The sequence below is a fragment of the Diadema setosum genome, chromosome 7 (genome assembly GCF_964275005.1).
Source record: "Diadema setosum chromosome 7, eeDiaSeto1, whole genome shotgun sequence".
Taxonomy (NCBI): domain Eukaryota; kingdom Metazoa; phylum Echinodermata; class Echinoidea; order Diadematoida; family Diadematidae; genus Diadema; species Diadema setosum.
Genome location: NC_092691.1, coordinates 15467031 through 15487593, shown reverse-complemented (window position 1 = coordinate 15487593; position 20563 = coordinate 15467031). Strand labels below are relative to the sequence as shown.

At 40.6% G+C, this 20563-nt stretch overlaps 1 protein-coding gene and 1 pseudogene across 1 annotated transcript in view; both read right to left on the bottom strand.

The window, feature by feature from the left end:
* Positions 1 to 3826: 3826 nt before the first annotated feature.
* On the bottom strand, positions 3827 to 4611 carry LOC140230696 (uncharacterized; annotated as a pseudogene).
* Positions 4612 to 15039: 10428 nt separating this feature from the next.
* Positions 15040 to 20563, bottom strand: part of LOC140231075 (peptidyl-prolyl cis-trans isomerase B-like) — an 89848-nt gene continuing 84324 nt past the window's right edge. The window contains exon 5 of the mRNA XM_072311226.1: positions 15040 to 15344. Within this exon, the coding sequence (XP_072167327.1) occupies positions 15186 to 15344 (159 nt within the window). The 3' untranslated portion in view covers positions 15040 to 15185. The remainder of the gene's footprint in view (positions 15345 to 20563) is intronic.

Genomic DNA, 20563 nt, shown 5'->3' with positions numbered 1-20563 from the left:
CCCATTTTCTTCTTTTTATTTCTGTTGTGTTGATGAAATAAAGAGAGGGGGCACTAAAAAGGGATGCACCCCCTCTCAATCCGCGATTGCGTCAACCGCAAAAAAAAAAAAAAAATGTCAAAATCGGGGATTAACCACAAATGTCATAACACGTCGACCACAAAGGTCAAAACGCGTCACAGGGGCGTATCCAGGAATTCCATGAAGGGGAGGCACCTTTACAAAATCAAAGGCTCGCCTGACTCCCTCCCCATTTTCTTCTTTTCATTTTCTCTTGTTTTAGCAAAATACTATTATAGAGAGGGGGCAGCATGGGGGATGCGTGTAGAGCTCACTAATGTCAAAATCGACCACTAATGCCAAAACAACCACTAATGTCATAACACGTCGACGACAAATGTCATAACAACCACTAATGTCATAGCACGTCGACGTCAGATGTCATAACAACCACTAATGTCATAACACGTCGACGACAAATGTCATAATGACCACTCATGTTATAACACGTCGACGACAAATGTCAAAATCGGATCAACCACTAATGTCATAAAACGTCGACGACAAATGTAAAAATTTCCAAATTTTACTGCAAATGTCATAACGCGTCACAGGGGCATATCCACGAATTCCGTAAAGGGGAGGCGCCTTTACAAAATCAAAGGCTGGCGAGACCCCCCCCCCCCCCCATTTTCTTATTTATATTTCTGTTGCGTTAACAAAATATAGACAGGGGGCACCAGAGAGGGATGCGCCCCTCTCGATCCCCGATTGCGTCAACCGCAAATGTCAAAATTGGGTTAATCACAAATGTCATAACACGTCGACCACAAATGTCAAAACGCGTCACAGGGGCGGATCCAGGAATTCCGTAAAGGGGAAGTGCCTTAACAAACTCAAAGGCCAGCGAAACCCCTCCCCTTTCTTTTTTTTTTCTTCTTCTTTTTTCTTTCTTTTGTTTAACAAAAACAGAGACGGGGAGGGGCCGCCGCGCCCCCTCTAGATCTGCCACTGCGTCAACCACAAGTTAATGTGAAAACCCATTATTTGCATTACAGAGTCGGATCCAGGAATTTCGTAAAAGGGAGGCGCCTTTACAAAAACAAAGGCTGGCGAGACCCTTTCCCCCCCCCCCCCTCATTTTCTTATTGTTATTTCTGTTGCGTTGACAAAATATAGACAGGGGGCACCAGAGGGGGATGCACCCCTCTCGATCCGCGATTGCGTCAACCGCAGATGTCAAAATTGGGTTAATCACAAATGTCATAACCCGTCGACCACAAATGTCATAACGCGTCACAGGGGCGGATCCAGGAATTCCGTAAAGGGGAAGTGCCTTTACAAACTCAAAGGCCAGCGAAACCCCTCCCCTTTCTTTTTCTTTTTTCTTTCTTTTGTTTTAACAAAACAGAGACGGAAAGGGGCCGCCGCGCCCCCTCTAGATCTGCCACTGCGTCAACCACAAGTTAATGTTAAAACCCATCATTTGCATTACAGAGGCGGATCCAGGAATTCCGTAAAAGGGAGGAGCCTTTACAAAGTCAAAGGCTTCCATATTCCCTCCCCATTTTTTTTTCTTTTTATTTATGTTGTTAAAAAAATAGAAGGGGGGCACCATAGAGGAATGCGTGCCCTCTCCATCCATGATTGCGTTAACCACAAATGTCAAAACTCATTGCTTGCATTACAGGGGCGGATACAGGAATTCCGTAAAGGGGAGGCACTTTTACAAAATTAAAGCTGCCGCACCCCTCCCCCCATTTTCCCCTTTTTAGTTTTATTGTTTTAAATAAAGAGAGAGATAGAGAGAGAGAGAGAGAGAGAGAGAGGGGGGTACCAGAGGGGGATGAGCCCCCTTTTTGATCCGCGATTGCGTCAACCACAAATGTCAAAACTCATTGCTTGTAATACAGGGGCGGATCCAGGAATTACGTAAAGAGGGGGGGCACCTTTACATAATTAAAGCCTGGCGCATCCCCCTTTCTTTTTGTTATTATTTATTTTGTTTTGAAGAAAACAAAGAGAGGGGGCACCAGAGGGGGATGCTCCTGTGTCGATCTGCGATTCCGTTAACCACAAATGTCAAATGTCATTTGCAGTAAAAATGGAAATTTTGACATTTGTCGTCGACGTGTTATGACATTAGTGGTTAATCCGATTTTGACATTTGTCGTCGACGTGTTATGACATTTGTCGTCGACGTGTCATGACATTAATGGTTGTTATGACATTTGTCGTCGACGTGTTATGATATTAGTGGTTGTTTTGACATTTGTCGTCGACGTGTTATGACATTAGTGGTTGTTTTGACATTTGTCGTCGACGTGTTATGACATTAGTGGTTGTTTGACATTAGTGGGCGATTTTGACATAAGTGGGCTCTACATACCCTCCCTAAATGTTATCTGACTTCCTTCATTTTTTTCACTGCATTCATATTCTTCCATCAGTCTTAACTTCAACTTCCATATCACTATTCTTTGTCCCAGAATAAGCTTGGCATGCTTTATGCATGAGCGAATAATTTCGACACGCCGTAAATAATTTCTCAATCGTTAGTTGATTTTAGCACAAACGAACTGCCATATGCACACCGCAAATACATACGTATTTTTTTATAAACAAACACCGACAAACACTCAAACAAATCCTCATAATGCATATAAACCACGTCAACACACATTCTTCCTTAATATGCAATAACACACACACACACACGAACTGACACTCAATTATCATTTGCGCGCGCACATACACACACTTCCATGAAACCTCACCGTGACATTTTACATGGCTTGTTTGCATGGATGTAGCCATGTAAGTTATGTGTTGGTATTTCAGTGACTATATATGTCAAAAATGATATTACCCACCAAAATGTGCTTCGAGGGCGGGCTACAATTTGTGTCGTCAGCCCTCAGCACAAATTGTCGCCAGACGACAATTTTTGCTGGGGCAACAATTTGTGCCGTCAGCTCCATGCACGAATTGTCGCCTGTTTCAGGGGGCGACAATTTGTGTCGCAACAGCGTGTATTAGGGGAGAATGGTGTGAAGTGGGACAAAAATTGTGATTTGGTGAATTTTCTCGAATAACTTTTCTGATATTTGGAATGGGGCACTCATGCCTCGGACCCAAAGACTACTGCTGCTAGGCCACACGATCGGTTGTTACTTCATATTCCTAAAAAATCTTATATTTGTGTTATTATTGATTTTTTTTTTAAAGCTTCCGAACGGGGTCACGGTGAATTGGGCCATCCCCTGGGAGAAATGGGACATTGGTTGGGGTGAAGTGGGACAAACATTGACTATAGGCAAGAAAATATTACAAGCATATCATAGATAATGTGTGTGTGCGTGCGCGCTTGCGTGCGCGTTCGCGCTTAATCCCTTTGGTCCGGATTCACGAAGGTGGTACAAATGAAACCATGGTTTAAACCATGGACAAAAACCATGGAGCGCCAAGTGTCGCATGGAATATTTCGGTACGAAATCAGTCATTTCCTCGATGAAATGATTATTTTGTAACGGAATGACAACATTTTGTAACTAAATGAACATTTCGTCCACGAAATGATAATTTCGTTAACGAAACGGTCATTTTGTCGACGAAATGACCAATTTCGTAACGAAATATTCCGTGCGACACTTGGCGCTCCATGGTTTCATTTGTACCACCTTCGTGAATTCGGGCCTTTGTGTGTGTGTGTGTGAATATTTACACATTTAGGCCCGAATTCACGAAGGTGGTACAAATGAAACTATGATTTCTTCTTCTTTCCCTGATTAAGTCTGCCTTCTTCAATAGGCTGAAGATTCTTGCAGACTGTGCTATTTACATTATAATACAGTTTATTTACAGATATTTACAAGCACATAGAAAATTTGACGAAAATAACTAGCCACTCTTATCAACCGTTAGACGGTTTCGGAATGATCCCACAGATGGCGCTGAAACAATTTCTGACGACAGGGAATTCCAGTTCCTTACAGTTCTTGGAAAGAACGAATGGCGATGCGATTCAGTTCTCGAGTATGGTACCTGATAGGAGTGTGGTTGCGAGGCTCTCGTCAACTGAGTAACCTGTTTGATACTATAGTCCTGTGCTGAAAGAGGAGTAAGATTATTGTGTATTTTGTACATCATAATTAGTCTGTCATTTTCTCTGCGTTGTTCCATAGTGGTCCAATCAAGTTCTTGCAGCATTTTGGTGACACTTGAGGTGTTATGGTAGCGATTTGAAGTGAATCTCGCAGCTCTTCTCTAGACCATTTCCACTTTGTGGATTAGGTTCTTGGAAGATGGGTCCCAAACTGTGGAAACATACTCAACAATTGGTCGAACCAAAGTTTTGTAAGCTGTGGCTTTAACATCAGAAGATTTTATGCGAAGATTGCGTCTTAGAAATGCAAGGACGTTATTGGCTTTATTGACAGTATTGTTGATGTGTTGGGTCCACTTCAAATCAGAAGTGATGGTTACACCCAAGTACTTCACGGATTCAACAAATTCAAGAGGGGCGTTATTTAGATGATACACGTGTTGCACCTTTCTTCTTTTCCTGGATATTGTCAAAACCTTACACTTATCTGTGTTCAAAACCATCATCCATTTTTCGCCCATGCCTCACCAATTTTGTTTAGGTCCTCTTGAAGATTTTGCGTATGATGTTGATTGTCAATGGTCATGAAGGAAATTGCATCATCGGCAAAAAGGCGAACCTTCGACGCTAGACCATCTGGCAAGTCATTAATGTAAAGCAGAAAGAGACAAGGCCCAAGAACCGACCCTTGAGGCACTCCAGATCCTACCGCTATTGGCATGATTGGAGAAGACTTAATACCATCTAAAACGACCCTCTTACTTCTTCCATTGAGAAAGCTTTGAATCCATCTCAGATTTTTTCCCCTGATACCGTAGTAGTCCAGTTTACGTAAAAGCCGCTCATGTCCAACCTTGTCAAAAGCTTTTGAGAAATCCATGATTATAACATCCGTTTGACGCCCTTCATCAAAGTTCCTGTGTAGATCGCTTGTGAAACCTAGTAATTGTTGTTCACATGACATGTTCTTACGGAAGCCATATTGCAGGGGAAAATAATGTTATTTTCGTCCCCGTGCTTCATAATTTTGCTGGCTAAAACGTGTTCCATTAGTTTGCAGCAAATACATGTCAGCGAAATGGGGCGGTAGTTTACAGGAGTAGATCGATTACCTTTCTCGTAGACTGGTACAACATTTGCTTCACGCCAATCATTTGGTATTTCACTTAATTCATATGACAACCGGAATATATTACAAAGAATTGGAGCCAGAATGTTTGCCAGCTGCTTCAAGGCTCGTGGAGATATACCATTCGGTCCAGGGGCCTTGTATATCTTTAAACCACAAAGCAACTTTTTTACACCCTTTGATGTAAACACAATATCCTCCATTTCTTTAAAGTCTGAGGTTTCCGGTAGTAAGTCATTCGGTATGGGTGTTTCCTTGGTGAAAACACTTTTGAACTGTTCGTTCAGCGCTTCAGCTTTTGCCATCGGATCAGTGATCGTAATACCATCACTTTTCAGTACTCTTATTCCTGTATTATCAGTCCTGTTGTGTTTGATGAAGCCCCAAAATCTCTTCATACTCTCAAATTCTGTGGTATCTTCATCGATAGAAAAAAGAGATTCCACACAATTCCAATAAGCCCTCCTTAGCTCTTGTTGCAGTGATTTCTTAGTTGCTTTCAACTTTTCCTCCAATTGAAAAGGGACTACCCCGTGGTTTCTCAATTTCATGTTCCGACTTTTTTTGTTCAACCTATCTCTCCTTTTGATCAACCTTTTAATCTTGTTTGTTTTTGTCCATGGTTTAAACCATGGACAAAAACCATGGAGCGCCAAGTGTCGCACCGAATATTTCGTTACGAAATTGGTCATTTCGTCGACAAAATGACCGTTTCGTTAACGAAATTATCATTTCGTCGACGATATGTTCATTTACTTATAAAATGTTGTCATTTCGTTACAAAATAATCATTTCATCGACGAAATGACTGATTTCTTAACGAAATATTCCATGCAACACTTGGCGCTCCATGGTTTTTGTCCATGGTTTAAATCATGGTTTCATTTGTACCACCTTCGTGAATTCGGACCTACGAGTTTCATCGCAAAACGTAATATATCTATTAGCAGAGAAAGTTGCAATTAAAACATCTGAAATCTAAAGAAAATAAAAAGAAAGTCTTTGTTTTTTATCATAACTTTGAATAAAGAGAGAAGTGGGACAGTGGTGATTTTAACCCCAGCACCCCCAAAATTCAAAATGGCGGCTAACATCACAATTGAGCTAATTTTTGCAAAATCTTTTAATGTAAAATAACTCATAAGTCCTACATAAAGAGTGCGATGAGACTTGAAGGTTGATTACTTCAAAACGTTTGGAGATACGAGAGATGTCCCAAATCTCCCGCGTCCCTATTCATCCCACTCTCCCTCATGAATTTTCTACGTAAGAGAATGCATGTGTGTATATATAAAACCCTATGTACGAAAAGGAACGGCAACTTTTCTGTGTAAAACTAGATTTTAGACATATAAGTGTACTGTTTGGATATTCAAGTTACATAGGTTATTGTCTGAAGTCAAACATTACGAGTGGTCAACTCTATACTTTCTTTACACAGAAGATCTGTGTTTTGATTTTGATGTTGTTGTTGTTGTTGTTGTTGTTGTTTTGTTTTTTTCTGCTGTCACTGTCTTAAAAAGCTAGGCATTAAAAATTAAATGAATGATGGGCCTATATAGTATTGGCTGAGATAGGGCTTCGATTTTTTTTTTGCGAGATAATTAGAAACCTCATGCAATATGAAAGAGCATACAATATATGAGAAATTCAAAGTTGATTTGATACAAATGTGCTTTGGAATGGCTGAGATATCCAAAAACAAAGAGGCCCTAATTGAAGGAGGGAATCACTATTTATTTGGCCCTATTTATTTCACTTTGTTTATGGATATGTCAGCAATTTCAAAACCGACTTTAATACTATACACTTTGAATTTCTCTTTATGGTCTTTAACATTTCCTAGGTGATATCTAATTATCTTGCAAAAAGTTAAAATCTGTATCTCCCATCTCAAGCAAAACTATATCATCCATTTTGAATACCTTGCCTATATCAAATAAATCTTTGTAAAAGACATTAATACCCCGCACAAACAGACACAAAATACCAACGGGGACTAACTGCAGGCGCAACTCACAAAAACAAATAAACAATCTGTCATTTGAAATTGTATACAAGTATAAATTAAAAAAAAAATAATGTACGTATAGATGTTGGCCATTTTATTGGTCGTTATTATACATAATAATCATGATTCTGTGTGCTGAAAAATAACCATTATGAAGGTGGACGATGTGAGCTCATATTAATGGAGCTGCTGCATGACGAACATCCCGACTACAGTAATAATGCATTCGTTCCAGGCGATTCAAAGCAGACACCGAGATGCATGCCTCATGACCACCCATGACTTCGCTGAAGTGACGAAAGAGATTAGTATGAAGTGACGAAAAAAAACCATTAGTAATCCCTTTATAATTAAGGGTTTCAAATTGGCACCTTTGTTCCATGGCTGGTGTGAGAGATTTGGAGAAGCTCGTAGGCTTTGAATGGAGATTGGAAGAGTACATTTTGCTGTAGGAGTGTTTTCCCCGCCACCAGGTATAATGTACGTAAGGTAGAGACCCGGATCGAATCGGCGAAGGGGGATCGTATCGGCTGCGAGGCAAACCCCCGCCGATTTGTTCCGGCGGAACGAATATACTGGCCGGAAGGGACATGCTATGACACTGGCATTCTAATTGTAGGGTTATACGCGCCTCCCCAAGCCCTCACCATTAGAGTTTTCCCCTCAGACTAAGTCAGCCAGGAATGAGTGCCTCCTTTCGCGCTGAGCGCCTCCCCCAGAATATTTGAATAGTCCAGTCAATCAAGCGCTTTTTAGGGGTTAACCCACCACTAACTGCAACATTAGGAATTCCCCTGCATTGCAAGTCGCTGAGGCCTCTTGAACACCGTACTAACAGTCCAGAAATATCCATCGGGCAAAGTAGTAAAATTTGCATAATATGCAAATTAGCACAGGTAAAGAGACAAAATCAACAGATCCCAGCTTCCCGTTATCCAATTTTAAAGATGTCAATTTATAAACTTATTATTTTGTAGGTCAGTGAACACGATGGATGTCTTTTCGAATTGGTCGTAGAAACATAACTTGCATGAAATGCAAATTAACGGTAACTGTACAAGTACATTCATAACAACAGTACTCACGTTGGCAAAATGCGCGTTTTGCATAAGTTGACGCGGGATTGAGGGGGTAACTTTGGACAATTCACAATGAGCTGCTTTAAATGTGCACCCGTTTTTACTACATAAGTATTGTTAAGCAATGTCTCCTCTATTAATTAGTTGCATTTCTTGGAAACAAAAGTGCCCTTACTCTACAGCACGGTCGAATTTTGAAAGCGTGAACACTGTACGTTTGGAACGTAATTATATATTCGCGTTATTATGTTAATGTTTTCTATATTACCAAGAGGATAAAGGGCATTTTTTTTGGCACATACCACCGTGTTGCCATTCAATGTGCACCCTCTTTATTGTGTAGATCTTCTATCCAGTCATTTTCATTACTTTTCATTTATATAAGAGTGTATTTGCTGTATTGCCGGAACTACTTTTAAAGTTTTTTTTTTTCTTTTGCCTCATCTGAGGATTTATTCAGGTTTCCATTCAAAATACAATCAAAATAATATCATCGTAACGATGTCACATAAAAGTGATGCAAGCACAATCGTGCATTAGAGGTTCAACAATTCGTTTGGTAACAATTGTTCATTTCTCCGTAGTGTTCTTCCATGTTTCATATAACATTGTATTTCTATTCTCGTTCTAATTTCTCTCATAAACACATGCTTTAAAAAACAACTCCTTTTATCATTACTGGTTTCATTCCGTTTCAAAATAAGCTTATAAATACTCCAAAATGTTATTGTCAAAATCAAACTATACTGACTCTCACACTGTATTTTCAGCAAATATTTTTTTAAAGTTATTCATGACATAACAACTGTATTTCTGTTGCTAATATCCGTGTTTTGTAATAAGGGGCTTGAGCGTAGGTGTAACTTTGTACACTTCCCAAGGGATTACCTTTGAATGTTCAACCTCTCGACAATATAGTTATTGTAGAGCAATGTCTCCTCTATTAATTAGTTGCATTTCTTGGAAACAAAAGTGCCTTTGCTATAAGGCCCGATGGAATTTCGCAAAATATGTACGTTTGGAACATATATGTATTCGCGTTATATGATATTAAATGTTTTCTATATTGCCGTGAGGGTGGAGTATTTTCTGGCACATCCCACAGGGTTGACATTTGATGTGTACCCTCTTCACTGTATAGATCTTGTAAAGATAAGCCTCTTCTATCATTTCCATGACTTTTCATCTATAAAAAGTGTATTTGCTGTATTTCCGGGACAACTTTAAAACCATGCACGAAAGAACGTCGGTATTTGCGTTCATATCCGTGTTTTGTAATTACGGTAAGGAGCTTGAGCGTAGGTATAATTTTTTGACACTTCCCAAGGGATTGCTTTTGAATGTTTACCCATTTGACAATATAGTTAATGTAGAGCAATGTCTCTTCTATTAATTATAGTGCATTTGAAAACAAAAGGGAAATTGCTGTACAACTGTAACGACTTTGTGAAGGCATGGAACATGGAAACATATTCGCGTTACGAGTATATGATAGTGCATGTTTCTTGTATTGGATGATTTTGAACACACTTCACTCGGTTGCCTTTGGATGTGCACCCCTTTGACTGAAATTATGATAATTGTAAAGCGATGTCTCTATCATTTAAAAATCATGAAAAGTCTTAATTTTACCATACAGCAGAACGACTTTCTACATGTATGTACCACTGAATTTGCTTTGGCACAATATAGTGCATGTTTTGTATTTAATCTGTTTGAGGGACCACGAGTATCAGGGTAGGGGTAATTTGAACACTTCCCAAGGGCTTGCCTTTGAATGTCCCCCTTTTTGACAATGTAGATATTGTAAAGCAACGTCTCCTATATTGCATTCATTGCATTTTATGAAAATAAAGCGTATGTGCTAGACAGCCGGATAAAATTTTTCACAGGTATGTACCCATGGAACATTTTTTCGCGGTTGTTATACTGAAGGTTTTTCATTGCCTTAGGACGCATGGTGGTTAATTTGGGCACCTCCCACAAGGTTGTCTCTGCAAGTGAACCCTTTTGACTGTATAGATATTCTAGAGCAATTTTTTTAAATCTTTACCACGGCATTTTCTTTTTAGAAATAAAAGTGTCTTGATATGGCAGGAACGACCTTTATTGAGAGATCCACTTTAGGAACGAATGTAATTGCGTTGGTATTTGCGTTATGAGGGTCATAGGTGCAATTAATGTAGGCACTTCCCATGAGAGGCTCCCTTCGAATGATCACCACTTTAACTATGTCAGTGTAAGTCGAAATTGTAGAGCAGTGTATCTTCTGTTAACTCCATTGAATTTCATGAAATAAAAGAGTCTTTACTAGATGACCGGAAGGACATTCTTTAAATTATTATAATTATGTATTTGCGTTGGTACATGATCGTTGCATGTCTTAGACTGCCTTGGGGTGGGGTAATTTTGGGCATCCTCCACGTGGTTGCCTTCGTATCTGAACCATTTTCACCTTATAGATATTGTAGAACAATAATTCTATAACTTCCACGGAATTAATGGAAATGGAACGGGAAGGACGATATAGAGGTTTTTTTTTTTTTTCTTCTTTTGCGCTTAAAACAGCTGTATTCACGTGTGTATAATAAGCCAGTTCGGAGTTAGCTCATGGGCACATTGGTCCGAATGACCTTTCCTTTTTCTCAGTCGGTTAGGGGCACTTCAATCATTTTAGAGCGACATAATGCGTAAGCTTTACATAACAATATTTATGGAATTCATTGATCCTGTTCAAACAAAGAATGAACTTGCGTCGACCAGATGACCAGAATGATCCGTGAATTAACACTTGGGAAAGCATCCATTTCGTTATTTTGCATTGAATGTATTGACGATCTCTTTCTATTGATATTGCCAAATACCACTTTTGTTGCCAGGTGGATGTGCTGGCAAGCAGCATTTATAAGTATTTCATGAATAATCATTATATTACAGATGCTTATCCCAGTGAAATTAAAAACCAACATGCCCTGTTGGTCCGAATGACCTTGTTTCTGCTCATGCGCAAAGTGGAACTCCGAACTGGCTTATTCAGGACAATGTGAATTGTTAAGCCGTGGTAGCCTCTCCAGTATTGCCACTGCTCAACCAGAGGGCCCTGCCATTATTATTTCCCGAGCGTTGCCAGGTACCCATTTATACACCTGGGTCGAGAGGGACATAGTGGTGAAAACCAGTGGCGTATCTAGGGAAAACGGCGCCCGGGGCAAGCACAAAAATTGCGCCCCTAATTTCTGAAAAAGTTTTCAACCCCAACCCCATCCCGGTAGGGACTTTAAACAAGGTCCACATGATGCTTTTTCAAGCACTTAAAAGGGATCTTTTGAGGGTGATTTAAATGTAATGAATTTTGATAGATTTTGGCGAGCGAGCGTAGCCAACGAGCCGAAAATGTTTGTATTTCAGCTTACAAAACATGGAATTCTTGTCATTTTTTGCTTACCAAATCTTACAATTCTAAACAAGATATAGTGACGGCCTTATAGATAACGATTTGTACCAAAAAACTGAGGACTTTAAAAAGTACTCTACATTAGTACGCGCGAGTGAGCTGACATTTGTATATGTCCTCGTCATCATTACGTATTGTTCTTATCTTTTTTAATATAAATTTTGGCGAGTGAGCGCAGCGAGCGAGCAGAAAATTTTTGTATTTCAGCTTACAAATCATGAAACTCTTGTCATTTTTTGCTTATTAAATCTTACAATTCTAATCAAGATAATAGTGACGGCCTTATAGATAACGATTTATACCAACGAACTGAGGACTTGAAAAAATAATCTAAATTAGTACGAGCGAGTGAGCCGAAATTTGTATATTTCCGCGTCATCATTACGTTTTGTTATTATCTTGTTTGATTCGGGGGTTTTTGCGCCCCCCCCCCCGTATGTTCGAAACCGTTGGCGCCTTCTTTTGATCTAATTGGCGATCGCTTCAGAACGAAAGAAATTGCAGCCGCTGCTCCGTGAAACATTTTGCCTGCTACATACAAAATTACATGTGTGAACACAATAGACACTGTCATTTTGTCATCATCACGTTTTGTTCTTACCTTTTTTTTTGTATTTCAGCTCACAGAATATGGAATTTGTGTGTGAACACAATAAACATTGTCATTTTGTCCGTGTCATCATCATGTTTAGTTTTTATCTTGTTTGATTTGGTTTTCTGCTCCCCCCCCCCCCACCATTCTCCCTCCCCCCTTCCGGGCGAGTTTTTGGGGTTTTTTTTTTTTTTTCCTTCTTCTTCTTCTTTTCTTTTTTTCTTCTTCTTCTTCCTTTTTTTTTTTCTTCTTCTTCTTGGTTTTTTTTTTCCGTTTTTTTTGCACCCCCAAGGAGTGGCGCCCGGGGCACGTGCCCCCCATAGATACGCCACTGAAAACATCTTGTCCAAGGACGTAAACACTGGGCGGGAATCAAACTCGGGTCATCCGATTGGGAGTCGACAGTCTTATCAACTATGCCACAGCGCTCCCATCATATCATTGAATACCCATGTCAGTTGACCTGCACAAAAACTTTCATTTTCAACTTTGAAGTTTCCATTTTCCACTGGAATGGAAAAACTGCGTCAGCTGCTGGGAGGCTGTAACATCCTGTAATGATTTCATGACTTTTAACGGGGATGAAAACTATTAATAGTCAGGCTCCACGCCAATATCATACCTCATTGTCAAGTCAACCATAGAAATAGTTCCGTCTATACGAGATGAATCAGAGCAATAATTGATGCATAAAATTGTTCGAATATTACAATTTATGTTCCCACCTTTCTTAAAAATGTTTTGATCAAAATCGATTTTTTTTTCTTCACACACTTTCAAACGATAACTTGTGGGGAATAAATCTAATTCCATTACTTGTGTAATGACTGTACTTTTTGAGACACTGTTAAAGGTTCAATCAATACTGAATATAATTTTGATAATCTTATCCACGTGGAAATAGGCAAGTTGCATCACTAAAATTACATTATAAAACTCCACTGGAAACATTGGGTAAGAGGCTCCTAAATTTTGACACTTCAAGTCTTCTGATAAAGAACTGTGATATCAACCTAATCCGAAATGGACCTTGACTTTTCTCCCTAGAGGAACTTTCTGCCTGATTTATCTACACTTCAACCAAATCTGTAACGCTCTTTACGATTTCTTTCTACTCAGATAATTTATCATTTCTAATAACACTGTTAATAATACTGCGAAATCTTGCTACCCTTTCGTATGGTTGTGTGTAGTATTACGATGTTAAAGAAAGGAGAGGTATACCGTATGCAGACAGCATGAAGCAGCGCAGAACTGGAAAATTTAATACCAGTACCGCTCTACACATAATTTAAGGTTTTTAAACCAATCACCATCCTCCCCTCCCCCCATGTAGGGTACATATGAATTATGAGTGTATGCGCAAGAAGTCTCCGTGAGTTGGCCACAAACATCCTGCCTATTGCCGTTGATTTATAGCAATTCGTAGAGATCACGTATTTGTATGTTCATTATCTCGTGCGTGAGGACGCTGCCTCGACTGCTCAATCCTCTTCATCATGTCAGAAATTAGAGCAAGGGCGAACTTATTGACGCAAAATGTTGTTTCTCCTTATTGGCATGTGTTATTGCAGGCGACTTAATTAAATACACGATTCAGAGATGTACATCTAAACTGACACATTGCCCTTATGAACAGTGAAAAAGATTACCCTCTAGATGCTAGAGACAAACTTTTCCTGAACCTCTACGTGTCCCTGTCCCTCCATTTCGCCATCTCCCTCTTCTTCCGCACCCCATTTCTTTCTCATTCTCGTTCTTTCTTTTTCTGTCGTGTTAAACTTCAGTCTCTTTTCAAGATGATTCAGAATATGAAGAATAAATTCAATTATAGATATATAGAATGTTGGAATCTAATCGTACCATTTTTATTTTCGAAATAGGGATGTACACGCTTTCATTCACAAATGCTTGTAAAACAATACACTAATGTCATCAGCTTACAACTCTTCATATGTTTGTTCGTTTTGTCGATAATTCATTAACTCTTAGGCATTTTCCTCTTACAAATTTATCATTGTTTACTCATTAGAATTTTAAACAATTTGAGGTGAAGGGAATAATTCATTCTTCTGTAAGTTGTATGAAACCTGGATATTTTAGCGAATACTTGTGTGTAAGATAACAACAAGAATGTGAAAGCCTTGTCTTTACCACCTTATTTACTTTGAGATTGACACTGTGACTGACCAATAGTCCACAGAGACAGTTCATTTCTCTCAAACATATTGCTACTACAGTAGCAAATTTTTCACAAACAATATGATTTTCCATTACGTTTATTATTACGTAGTATCTGGGTAAGAGTTTGTGGTGATATAGAACTTGTTACGAGATTATCCTGTAGTTTTTTACGGAGCATGTTGGGATCTTTTTTTTTATTTGTGGAGTTCCATATGAAATACAAAAACTGGCCCGTAAGATAATGAAATCTTTCATCATTTAACTAATAATTTGTTTCTAAAACCATATCTGACATTCCCTAAACATTTTTTTTTTCGAATTATCTCCTAACTTTTTACACGAAGTTGTCTACAGGAAAAAAAAAAACAGTCAGAAAGCAAATTCAAAAGATGATTTCAGAAAATGAAATGAACGAGACTCATTACGATACCAACTGCAATTAAAGACTACAAATACAATGAGCGCACGTGCAGAGTGAACTGACAGTCTAAAAGCACAAACGTAGGGAACAAAAAGGATTTATTCAATTAACTTGACTTCCATGACATAACAAACAGACTGGCTCTTCGCAGCAGAAGTAGTGCGGTGTCTCAGCTAGATAAATGGACGTCTTTCCTCCTTAGATGGCACCTTACTTTTTGTCGTCGGCAGTGGACGCAGCGTCTTTTTCCGGGTGAGGCAAGTGATATGGATTGGGTACGGCCTTTATTCCACAGTCGATGATGCGGACAGGCTGCAGCGGGAAGCCAACGTCGTCTGTCTCAATCTCTGCAATTTTTTCCACTGTTTCCTGGAAAGAGGATGACAGATACAGGATAGACCAAACAATTTTTCCTATTCCGCGTGCGCTGCCTGCTTTGTCACTGGAAGATTCTGAGACGTTGATGAGAGAAGCGCATGAACTACATAAACACTTGGCCATCTATGCATAAATAAACCAATCGAAGGACTTTATTTCTCTGGACTGATAATTGAATTAAAATGTTGAAAATACATTCATTAAATCGTACGTTCATTGAATCGTACACCATATCCAATGTGATTAAGGCTATATGCTCAGTTCAGTTAAAATTTTGCCAGCAAGAGTTCCTCAAAGAATGCACAGTCCCCTAAAAATATTTATGAAGTGCTGATCTATAGACTGCGAATGATCGCAGAAAAGAATGCAAATGAGTTTCTAACAGAAGCACTTTGTTTTAACAACAGTTCTTTTTTGTGTTTGTTAGCTGTGCACGTGTACTGCTATTTCATATCATTCCTTTGTCACACATTGACATAAACATTTTGTATGAGAGATTAATGACGATATATAACTTAGATGTGATTAAAGACTTGCTTACAAACAGGTGCAAAATCCATTTTTCATCAAATTGTACGCTTTTCTTGACAGAATGACAGAAATGTATTAAATTTAAGCTCACCTGAGCCAAAGGCTCAAGTGACCTATTATGGTGTATACGATCATCGTCTTGAAAACCTCATGAAGGATTTTCACCAAACTTGGCAGGCAGCAGAGGATCTCTTGTTTTACACCATATACCATACCCCCCCCCCCCAAGGAATCTTTTAAAATCTTCTCTAGAACCGGGAAGTGATATAGCTTAGTTGATACTATACTACGCCTCTGTATATTTCTATTCTTATCTTCCTTCTTATTCTCTTTTTTTCTCCGTCTCCCCTCATTTGCATGCGATCTTCCACTACCTTCCATTGTAACCCGTTTTCCCTTGCTTACTTAGTGTTTATTTTGTGTGCTTTATTTTGTGCGCTTCTTGTATTTTCCCTGCCTTCTTAGTTTTCTTTAGGCCTTTTCACACGTACCGAGTTGCTTAATTACAAACTTGATTACAAACTTGTTTGCAATTAAGTTTCAAATCACCGACCGTGGGTTGAAACTTAATTGTAACCTAAGTTTCAAATCACCCTCCGCGATTCCAGTTTCCTTTCACATGGCAAATTTGCTTGATTACAAACTTGATTTGCGTTTGCTTAATTACCTTTTCTTTTCTTTTCTTTTTTGTTAAGCAAACTCGGTACGTGTGAATGCCCGGTATGTACGGATATCATTATGGACGCGCTGTCACTGACGACGCATCTTTCATTTTGATTTACACCATTTCAAAATGAAATCTGCCATTGACTCGACAAAGCGATATGGGCGAAAATTCGTTAAAACAACGTCTTTCACGGAGTTTCCTTAATTACTACTGTTGTGAACTAGTATCTTCGTAGACTTCGAGCAGAAACCTTTTCCTGTTATTCAGTCATATATGGCACATCGTCAATCACCTCAAGATCTGCGTGATTATGATCCACCATGGTGGCACTGACGAAATCCGCAAACTTTGCGAGGAACAGGTTATCAATAGCCTTGGATATCTGCAACCCAATGGACTGAATGTTTCTTTTCATACTTTCCCCGTTAAGGAATAATTCGTCTAGTCCTTCTTTTTGTCTCTTCTTCTTCTCCTCCCTTTCTCTGCCTCTGTGTATTTCTATTATCTTCGTTCCTATTTTCTCTTTTTCTCTCTCTCCCCCTCTTCTGCGATCTTCCACCATCTTGGATTGTGACGTGTTTTCCCATGCTTTCTTAGTGTTCTTTGTGACGTCTTATTTCGTGCGCTTCCTGTATTTTCCCTGCCCTCTTAGTATTCTTTGTGACGTCCTATATTGTGCGCTACTTATGGAAGCGCTACCACTGACAACGCATCTTTTATTTGGATTTATACCTTCTTCAAAATAAAGCTTGCCATTGACTTGACAAAGCCCAAAATTCGTTAAAACAATGTCTTTCACGGAGTTTCCTTAATTACTACTGTCGTGAATTACTATCTTCTTTGACTCCGAGCAGAAACAGTTTGCTGTTACGTATACTAGTATGGCTTTGCTTCGCGAACGAAGATGTAAGGAAGTCCACGTCTGCTGCAGGCTCGAAAGTGACTGATGAGTCCGATGCGGGACAGGCACGCGCAGTTGCAGCTGTTGCACGGGAAAATCGGTTAGTTGGTGTTGGGCGCCGGGTTTTTCCTTTTTTTTTTTATTGAGGAGGGCCCTGCGATCATCCTCAAAGGCGGCTGTTGCTCGTCGAACAGTGAGGCGCCAAGATGTGCGATCAGAGGCGATAGCAGCCCACTGTCGGTGGTGGATGTGGTAGGTGCTCAAGGTTGTCTTTAAGCAGTCCTTGTATCTCTTCCTGGGTCCAATCTGTCTCGGTGTCCAGAAGAGAGCTAACCGTACTGTATGACCTTCGGAAGGCGATGGCCTTCCAGCCTTTCATTCTTGAGACATGGCCAGCCCAGCCCAGTTCGGTTTTCATCAATGTGGTTCGATGCTTGTAGTCTCAGCCAGCTCAAGTACTTTGATGTTGGCAACAAAGTCACTCCAGTGGATGTTTAGGATGGAGCGGAGGCATCGCTGGTGGAAGCGTTCAAGAAGGCGTAGGTGGTGCCGGTAGAGGACTCATGACTCGGAGTTGTACATGAGAGTTGGTATGACAACGGCTCTGTACACGCTGATCTGTGTCTGTTTCTTCAGGTGGTTGTTGTTCCAGACTCTGTTGTGCAGTCTACCAAAGACGCTGCTTGCCTTAGCCAGCCTGTGTCTATTTCTTTTTCGATCATTGCCTTGGATGTAATGGTGCTGCTGAGGTAGGTAAATTTTGTTGTTTGCCCAATGGTGATATGGGGGGACTGGACCGGCTGATGAAGAACCTCGGTTTTTTTTTTTTTTGTTTTTTTTTTCAGGCCAAACGCTTTAGCACTATTAACTGTGAAGCAGGACGTTAAGCGCATCATCTGCGAAGAGTAGTTCACAGACAAGTAGCTCATGCGTCTTGGTGTGAGCTTGCAAACGTCTCAGATTAAATACACTGCCATCTGTTCGGTACCAGATGTTAACGGCATCTTCGTTATTGAAGTCTTCAATAGCTTGCTTGAGCATCATACTGAAGAGGATGGTAAACAGGGTTGTTGCAAGAACGCAGCCTTGCTTTACACCGTTGTCAATTTGGAAGGGTTCGGAGAAATCACTGTTATATCTAACCCGGCCTTGCTGGTTTTCATGCAGTAAGATAACCATATTGAGGAATTTCGAGGGACAACCAAGGTGCTCCAGAGTTTGCCCAAGCCATTTCCTGCTCACTGTGTCGAAGGCTTTAGTTAGGTCAACAAAGGTAATGTAAAGTCCCTTGTTTTGTTCCTTGCACTTTTCCATACTGTGATTCTGGGAGAACACTTTCTGCGACACTTGGCATTAGGCTATTGAGAAGAATTCGAGCAAGGATTTTGCCTGCGATGGAAAGCAGCGTGATAATTCTGTAGTTGGTGCACTCTGATTTCTCTCCTCTGATTTTAGTAAAGGGTGATGATAATTGCATCGCGAAGATCCTGAGGTAACTGACCTTGGTTCCAGCAAAAGCGTGAAGAACTCGTGTAACTTGGTAAGTAGGGCTTTTCCACAAGCCTTCCAGACCTCGGGGGAGGGGGGGGGGGTTCCATCCACATCTGTTGCTTTGCCGATTTTCATTTGTCTAATTGTTTTAAGTGTCTCCTCAATGGTAGGGATCTCATCCAGCTCAGGTCTGTTGGGGAATCTGGCGCAGGGCAGATTCTTGTACTGTGCGGTTGCCACTGAGGAGAGATTGAAAGTGCAGTGAGCATCGGGTGAGGATGGAGGTCTTGTCGTTGAGGAGAGCATCGCCGTCTTAACTAGGAAGAGAACTTTGAACTTGGCGTGAGGGGCCATACAGTCTTCAGTGCCTCTTAAAAGCCCCTCAGGTCGCCAGTGTCGGCACAAAGCTGAGTTTGTTTGGCGAGGTTTGTCCACCACTCATTCTTGAAGGTGACTGCATGGAAGACGGAAGGCACTTTTTTTTTTTTTACTGGGCAGGGTGGATTCATGAGATGAGCCTGGTGGGCAAATCGTTTCTTAGCCAGTACCTTATGGATTTCCTGATTGTTTTCGTCGAACCAATCCGTGTTCTTCCTGGGGGAGAAACCCAGTACCTCTTTAGATAATTGTTGCATGGCTGTTTTCATCCTAACCCAAAAAAAAGTTCAGGAGAAATGTCCTTGAGGTAGTTTTCGTTTCCAAGCCTTGTTTGGAGATTCGTCTGGAAATTACCTCTCACTTCAGCTTACTTCAGGTAACCAACATTGAATTTCTTTTAGGGGACTCCTCCGTTTTTCAGCTTGGGCTTGAAATGAAGGTTTAGCTTGTAGCGAAAAAGCCGATGGTCAGTGTGACATTCAGCGCTGGGCATAACTCTAGTGTGAAGCACGTCACGTTAGTTTCTCCTGCGAACCAGAATAGAGTCCAGTAGGTGCCAGTGTTTGGACCGGGGTGCATCAAGATAGTCTTTCGACTGCCCCTCTGCTGAAAAAGGGTGTTCGTGATGACTAGTTGTTGTGCGCAGAACTCCTGAGAGTAGCTATTTCTATGTCGAGTCTGGAGAGTTCATGAGCGATGAGGGCAGGCCGTCGCTTAGGTCTGTGGCCGTCGGCCTTGTCCAGCATTGTTCTGACATTCCAGCATGCTTAACTTGAGTTTGTGTACATCTTTTGAAGGAGGTGAGACCCTTTCCTTCTATTTTGTTCGACCGCTTGGAAGATGCCCGTTGGCCGCGGTAAGCCAACTAGGTCAGATGAGACGAGCTTTGGTTAGGCCATCTTTTCTAGGCCCATCTACATGTGGAGCAAGCAGTGCTCTCCCTAAGTCTGCCAGTGACATCTTTCACCTACCGTTTTCGCTCCTTTCCCATCGCTGCAGGACTTGAAGGTGGAGGAGGACGTGGACATGTCCTCGGGCCTGCGCAAAGGAGCTTTTAAGTTAAGTGCAGTGTGCGCAGTACTGACCCCACTCATAGACAGACTAAGTTGCAATGAGACACTGCTGGGGTGCCCACCCTTTACAGTGATGTTGCCATGTAGACGCAATGTAGTCACGGCATACACAAGGAGGACAGCATTGATAGGTTTATTCTGTAACAACGGAGCGTCATATCCCTTTGTA